Source organism: Aplysia californica, unplaced genomic scaffold (assembly GCF_000002075.1).
Source record: "Aplysia californica isolate F4 #8 unplaced genomic scaffold, AplCal3.0 scaffold00161, whole genome shotgun sequence".
NCBI lineage: Eukaryota > Metazoa > Mollusca > Gastropoda > Aplysiida > Aplysiidae > Aplysia > Aplysia californica.
In genome coordinates, this window is record NW_004797431.1 from 325763 (window position 1) to 333703 (window position 7941).

The 7941-nt window shown below is 40.5% G+C and overlaps 1 protein-coding gene across 1 annotated transcript in view; it reads left to right on the forward strand.

Annotated features, from left to right (window-relative positions):
* The window catches only part of LOC101860168 (dynein beta chain, ciliary), a 71312-nt gene extending 68065 nt beyond the window's left edge, over positions 1 to 3247 (forward strand). The window contains exons 70-71 of the mRNA XM_005097671.2: positions 623 to 877; positions 1878 to 3247. Of these exons, the coding sequence (XP_005097728.1) occupies positions 623 to 877; positions 1878 to 2240 (618 nt within the window). The 3' untranslated portion in view covers positions 2241 to 3247. The remainder of the gene's footprint in view (positions 1 to 622; positions 878 to 1877) is intronic.
* Positions 3248 to 7941: the final 4694 nt, after the last annotated feature.

Consider the following 7941-nt stretch of genomic DNA (forward strand, 5'->3'; position numbering starts at 1 on the left):
GTCAGTGGTGTTCATTATGATATTATTCGCTTTTGTCATGAGCGATATGAAATTTTTTATGCTGAAAAGAAAGCATTATCGTTCATTTAACAGTTTTGGCATTGCTTTATAGCCTAGGGTTACATGAACAAAGGATATCCACAGTGTGCGGCTGAAATAGATTTTCAAAACCATGTCTTCTCCATATTGTTTGGTTGAAAGACGTGTACTAGATATTACTTTGTGATCCCTGTTTGCAAATGTATAAATATGCACACTCTTTCTCTTACATTCTGATAAATATGAGCAACTGCATGTATTACATTATGACTATGAAAATTACTGTTTTTATTGATAATGATCCACCAATGCTGGTACTTTCTTCCTTAGATCCCATATCATGTGGTGATAGTTGCAGGTTCTGTTCAATAGTTATAAAGTCGCATGATAATTTGATTTTACCTTAACCAGAGGATCAGGATTTCTGAAAATGTCCTGATTTTGCCCAGCTTCAGGCTCATTGACTAAAAAAGTGATGTGAATTTCCATGGAGTCTGAAAAGTTCAGTATTTCCGTTCGTAGCCAGTTGGCACCTCTGCTTAACTTTACCTTGACCTCAACTTTTCCCCCCCCTTCCCACCAGGGTGAGCTGACCATCACCGCAGACATGGAAGATCTCAGCAACAGCCTGTTCCTGGACAATGTGCCAGCCAACTGGGCCAAGCGTGCCTACCCATCGCTGTTTGGCTTGTCTGCCTGGTATGCTGACCTTCTGCAGAGGGTCAAGGAGTTGGAGACATGGACATCTGACTTCCAGCTGCCAGCTGCTGTCTGGCTGGGTGGCTTCTTCAACCCCCAGAGTTTCCTGACAGCCATTATGCAGCAAATGGCCAGAAAGGTAATCCGTGGCTACACAAATAATATATATATATGTGAAGCAAGCTGACAAAATGAGTTACTTCTCGGTTTCAAGCCTGATGGAAATAGAAACACCATGTTTTTAGGTGAAGTTTTTGCAATTTATAAGTATGAAATAATAAAAGGAATGTTATAGTTAAAGAATATGGCATCCATTGAAAACCTACAAAATTTGACCCTTCAATTTTTGGCCAATATATTAATTTGTGGACTGCGAAAAATAACTGATTTGTCAGCACGCATGTAGGTTACATTCTGTTCCAGACAAAAATCTAGTCTCTGTCTTTTCTACAATCTCTTTGGGTTGTGTGGGTGGCACTGATGACAAGGAAAATAGGGTTTTATGTTGTAAAAATATGGTTGCAGAAGTACTAAAATGGATTCTTTTTTTTGGTCCATTTTTTTAAAAAATCAATATGACTTTGTAATCTTTTTTCACAGTTGTTCTATTAATCTTGATTTATTTTATTCAAGACAGTTTAAAAATCTTTCTGTATTCCCATTGCATTTCTCTTGTCGGTAAATATCCTATGTGTATGCATGTTGTCTTCGTATTTGAAACTAATGACCTCACATGGGCTGTCTCTGTAACATGAATTTAAGTTGTATTTGTTTAGCGTATAACTGCCTCAGAATTACAAAGTTCTATCTGACATTTTTGGCAGTTTTGAATTTACCAAGACCATGAGGTCAGAAAACAAATGCTATATCTGCTCTATCAATATCAGAAGAATATTCTGAGTCAATATCAAGATATTCAAAGAATTGCATTCGAAAAACTTGACATGTTGTGAAACTCAAAACTTTTGACGTCAAATTTCTCAAGACTAAGTATTGAGCAGATAGAACTTTGTAATTCTGAGGTAGCGGTATGTCACCAAATAAGTTTCTTTTCTTTTTGTATTCTATTCTCGAAATATATTAATTTTGAACTGTTAGTGGTAATTAATTAAGTCCTTTACTATTCTTGTGCATTTCAGAATGAGTGGCCACTGGATCGCATGTGTCTGCAGTGTGACGTGACAAAGAAGTCAAGGGAGGATATGGCAGGCCCACCTCGTGAGGGTGCTTACGTCCACGGTCTGTTCATGGAAGGTGCCCGCTGGGACATGCAGACTGGTATGATCGGAGAGGCTCGCCTCAAAGATCTCGCACCACCAATGCCCGTCATGTTTATCAAGGCAATCCCTGTGGACCGCATGGACGTCCGTAGTGTATACGAGTGTCCCGTCTACAAGACCAAGAGCCGAGGCCCAACCTTTGTCTGGACCTTCAACCTCAAGTCCAAGGAGAAGCCCAGCAAGTGGGTCCTTGGAGGAGTTGCACTCCTGCTGCAGGTCTAAGGTCACGAAACAGGGTCACAGGCCGAGGTCAAAACTACTGCTGAGCTTTTGAACCTTGTGAAAAAATTTTGGGTTTTTTCTTTCTGTTTTTGGTTTGTTTGTTTGTTTGTTTGTTTGTTTGTTTTTTGTTTTTTTTTATTTACAGAAGAAGATATGTTATAAAGCATTTATTTATCAGTAAAAAGTAAAACAATAAGTGAGTGACAAGTCTTGCTGCTGGTCTTACGACAATGATGCAGGACTGGCTGAGATTTTAAGGTCTTAATGAAGATACAGCTAGAGTGGATGCAGAAGTTTGATGTTGACTGAATGCAGAATTATTCCTTTACAATTCTGTTCTTCCTTAATCAATGGTGTGCTTGTCCCGGCAAGCCAATAGAGTGATGATGCCATCAGAGCAAGAAAGATTGCCACATTGTGTGACGCCTTGGGTGATGATGTCATCTGAGCGAGTGTCCTGGTGGAGTCGATTTTGTTACTGCGGCAGAATGAAGGCTATATGATATGCAGTGTACCAGTAGCAAGAAATTTTGACAATAGGGAAACTGTGTCCAATGTGGATAGGGAAAATATGTATGTATTGTGGCTTGTCATTTTTGTAATAGATAGTTCTTTTATTCTGTTTATGTAAGAGCTTTTCCGCAGTTTGACTGCCATATGTGTTTTCTATCTCACTGTGATAATTTATTGATTTTGAATGAGATAGTTCTTGTAAAAGTCTTTTAGATGTAGATTCCATATGAAATTTCTACTGTTGAAAGTTAAGTTTAAATCCTCATCTGCTAAAATGGAAGAGTTAACAAATTTTTATGTACCGCGATATTAATGTCTGGTCCGTCCAAGTACCTTATGCATGTCAAAAACTATGCCAAAATATGTACCATATATAGTCTCAAGTTTATGCTTTGAGCTAATGTGACATTCCAATATGTTGTTTTTTTTACTCCTTATACAAAATATTCAAAGTGATTTAAAAATGTGATAATAAACACCAATATTATGCTCTATGACTTTCTTTAGTTTTATTTAGTGCTTGCATGTAGTATGTGATTTTTCAAGTTAATGTGTAGGGTGTGTCTGAGAGTGGGTGCAGAGTGTTGTGTGAGTGTGTGCAACATGTAGGTGCATTGCTGCCAACTCTTCAAAATCAAAATACAGACTCTACATATGTGACATATGTGGTGGGTCAAGATGGTGAACATTGGACAAGTTACCTCCCTTCCAACCTTTCGCGATTCGCTCACTTTTCTGTATGCAATAAATTCATACTACTTCACGCAGACCTCTAATTAATTTACATTTAATTTACTCTCTTATTTACGTATGGGCTTCCCTCTTATTATTATTCGCAAATCCAGTTGGGAAAGTTTATCTTTTTTTTTTTAGCATTGGCAAGTCGTTGAGAAGCAATACAAGAAAACAGGGAATACTTATTTTCTGGCACAAAAGTATAATATTTACATACAGACCCTCAAAATGTATTAAATGAATTTTTTACATATTGGTTGGTAGCTTCGTATGTGTATGGATAGTTGGGTGGGATGTGAGAGAAAGAGTGCGTGTGTATCTACTTCTGTGTAGAGGTTGCATGTGTAAGTCTCCTTGTGCATGTACATAAGTAAAAAAAATGTACTGCAGGTGATTTTCTGACGCAGTTCGGCCCCTACCGCACTACGACAGTCCCGTCCCAGGACAGACCAGTCTGAAGTTTGAAACCTTTTAACTGGAGTATAATGTACCACACTTCTGAGCACAGGACATTTTAGTCGCATTGAGTCCTGAGCAGTTGTACATTGCTACAAAATCAGTGAGACAGGACAGTCCTGTCCTGAGGTAGTATCGTCTGTGATTTTAGAAAAATTTAGCCACCTACCACATCAGTACAAAACTGTCCCAGATTTGGTGGTGCCTGCTGTCAAGGTCGTGGCGCTTGCACTGTTGTGTTAACCTCATTTTCTGCACCTTTTTCTTTCATCAGCAGTCGCTCAGTTGTATCTAAAGTACACAGTCTATTGTCAAGTGTTAAAATTCTTATCAAAATGGATGTTGATATCCAAATTGGATAGAAAACTTTATTTGTGCAGTGGAAAGAAAACCATATTTGTACAACAAGACTGATGTTGACCATTGTAATCGAGAGGCAAAAGCCAAGGCATGGACAGATGTAGCCTATGTGAAACAATCGTCCTGGGATAGCAAGGCCTGTCTTATGAGGACAGAAAATTCAAAGGTAGTTAGTTGTCAAAGCTTTTGATCATTATTCTGTATGTATGGCTCTTTTCGTCCATGCAGACGGTCAATTTAGCTTAAGATGGTCTCAAGGTTGTCTTCATGCAGCTTCTTTCATGGCTAATTCTTCCTGTGTTTGAAGCACAGATTCTGTCGCAGTGCTTGCATGTCAGTGTCGTAGATCGAAGCTCTGTATTTCCGCTGTTTTCCTTTCGTCGTTGGCGCTCCTCAGCCTGGTTGTTTCTAAGGCTGTTCTCTAGCATTTTAGTTCTTTCCTTTCCTTTATCATTTTCCTCCATGTTTTCCGTCCTCAGCTATTTCTTCCCAGATGTTAAAATCTACTCCAAGCTTAGATAAGCTGTTTTTGCAGGTGTCTTTGTACCTCAATTTTGGTCTTCCTCTTTGTCTCTTTCTCTGGGCAAGTTCTCCATAGAGAAGTTGCTTGGGAATCCGGTTGTCATCCATTCTCTTGACATGGCCAAGCCATCTCAATCTTTTTAAACACAGGATAGTTGCCATGCTCTGGAGGTTTGCGAGTGCCAACACTTCAACATTTGTAACCTTGTCACGCCACGAAATGCCTAAGATCTTGCGGCAGCATCTGAGATGGAAAATGTCGAGGCTCTTTTCTTGTCTGCTGTACAAGGTCCATGTTTCAGATCCATAAAGGAGTGTGCCGAGGACACATGCTTCGTAAATCTTGATCTTTGTTTTGATGGTTAATCTTTTGTTTTCCCATGCTCGTTTTGTCAGCCTACCAAAAGTTGTTGCTGCTTTCCCTATCCTGATGTTGATCTCATAATCAAGTGATGTTGTAGAGCTGATGGTAGACCCCAGGTAACAGAACGTGTCCACTGTCTTAAGTTCTTTGTCGTTCAGCCATATATGGCTCTGCTCTGCACCTTCTTGGGTTTGGATAATAATAATAATAATAATAAATAGCATTTGTATAGCGCATATCCCCGCTCAACAGCAGGCTCTATGCGCTTTACACTATATTATTACCCCAGCAGACCATAAAACACTCCGAAACATTCTCAGCTTCCCGGGAAGCATACAGTGCAAGCAGCTGATTAAGCGCTCAATCACTAACTGACAAGATCTTTCGCTGTCTATAGCCGGGTACCCATTCCCACCTGGGTGAAGTGGGGACAATTCGTGTAAAGTGCCTTTCCCAAGCACACAACGTTGGGTCCCTGACGGGATTCGAACCCACGACCTTACGGTTGCGAGTTCGAGAGCCTAACCACTAGGCCACCGACGCCACAAAGGATGACTGTTTTCTTAACACTGATGACCAAGCTAAAGACCTTGCATGCTGTTGATAGGTGGTCCATCATTGTTTGTAGGGTTGATTCACTGTGAGCAACAAGAGCAGCATCATCGGCGAAGAGAAGGTCTCGTACTGTTGTTTTGTTAATCTTGGTCTTGGCCTTGAGTCGAGCAAGATTGAAGAGCGAACCATCAGTTCTCCAGTGGAGGACGACATCCCCTGGTGACTCTTTGAATACGTGTTGCAGTAAAAGACAGCAAAATAAGTGCTAAAAAGGGTTGGTGCTAAGACACAACCTTGCTTTACTCCGATATTGATGTTGAAACTGTTTGATGTTGAACCGTCAAACTGAATAGTGGCTTTCATATCTTCGTGGAATGAGATGATGAGCTGTAGCAGTATTGGGGGACAGCCAATTTTTCCAAGCACCATGTACAGTCCTGATCTACTGACTGTATCAAAAGCCTTTGTCAGATCGACGAACGCAGTATGTAATGGCAGTCGTTGCTCCATGCATTTTTCTTGTAGCTGACGAATAGAAAAGATCATGTCCATTGTTGAGCGTTTGATCTGAAACCGCATTGGCTCTCTGGTAGGACTCTTTCTGCTAGTTTCTGAAGTCGCTTCAGGATGATCCTAGCGAAAGCTTTTCCAGTGACGCTTAGCAGTGAGATACCTCTGTAGTTGTTGCAATATCCTTTGTCCCCTTTGTTTTTGTAGAGTGTGGTGATTTTGGCATCTCTCATGTCATGTGGAATTTCTGCTTCCAGCCAACAAGTCGTTAGTAGCTTGTAGAGATATGGGAGGAGAGTCTCTTTGTTCTCTTTCAGCACTTCAGCAGATATGTTGTCATTTCCTGCTGCTTTTCTGCAAGCGAGTTCATCGATTGCAGAGGAGAGTTTTTCTTCTGTTTGTGTTGTATCAAGTTCTGACATTTCGGAGAGCTGAGGAATGGCCTCATGTAGCTGTTTATCAACAAGTCGCTCCTCTGAGTATAAGTCTGAATAATGTTCCACCCATCTTTCCATTTGTTTCTTCTTGTCTGTCAGCTGTTCACCTGTCGCAGACTTTAGAGGTGCCACTTTGCTTGCTGTTGGTCCAATAGCAACTCTGTGGTTTTCATACATTTTCCTGATATTACCTGTATCGCTGGCCTGTTGAATTTCTGAGCATAACTTTTCCCAGTACTGATTGGCACACTTTCTGGTTTCTCTTTGAAGGTTGGATCTAGCAGTACGTAGTTGTTGCCTTGTACTCTCTGTTGGTTTTGTGTTGTGTTCTATCAGAATCTTACGCTTTTTCTCAAGTAGAGGTGCGAGTTTTGATGCACTGGCCTCTATCCAGTCCTCCTTGTAAGGTCTTTCTATTCCAAAAGTAATCGACGCAGAACTATAAATTGTTGATCTCATGCTATTCCACATGTTGTCTGGGGATGAGCTATCTAGGTGTTGGAGCTCTTCTTTAACATGTTCTTGAAATTTTGCCTCTAACGCTGGGTCTTTGGTATTTCTTATGTTGATCTTAGGTTTCTTCTGTTTTTCAGCTCTTGAGGTTTTCCTTGTGACTCTCTTTGCCTTAGCTATAACTAAAAGGAGGTCTGTGTTGCAGTCTGCACTGTAGAAGGATCTTGTTTGCTTTACCATGTTGGCATCTTTCTTTCTGACGATTATGAAGTCAATTTGGTGCCAATGGCCTGATCTTGGATGGCACCGAGAAACCTTGTGTTTGTCCTTGCCACTGTAGAAGGTGTTACTGACACAAAGGTTGTTATTTGTGCAGAATTCTAAGAGTCTCTGACCATTCTCGTTGATTTTTCCCAGCCCAAAAGGTCCAAGGCAGGTGGGCCATACTTTGTTTTCAGTACCTACTCTTGCATTGAAGTCGCCCATGAGAAACAGTTGGTCTGCTTTTGCCGGATTTGTTTAGGGTTTACTCCCTTAACCTTTCATACTCCCGTATGCACCTACAAGGCAGTAGGAACAGCTGCAAGTAGTACTATCTACTGACATTATGGTAGCAGCACTAAGGCTGACCTGACATACAATTCTGTAGCATTCGAAAAAAAAAAAAGGATAACATTGGAGGTCACCATAAAGCCTATAGAATTTACCCTTGAGTAATCTTTGGTCCATTAAAGGATACACCCAATACTATTTTCCCTTTCTTTTTTCTGATACGAAGCAACAGAGTGCAGGCACA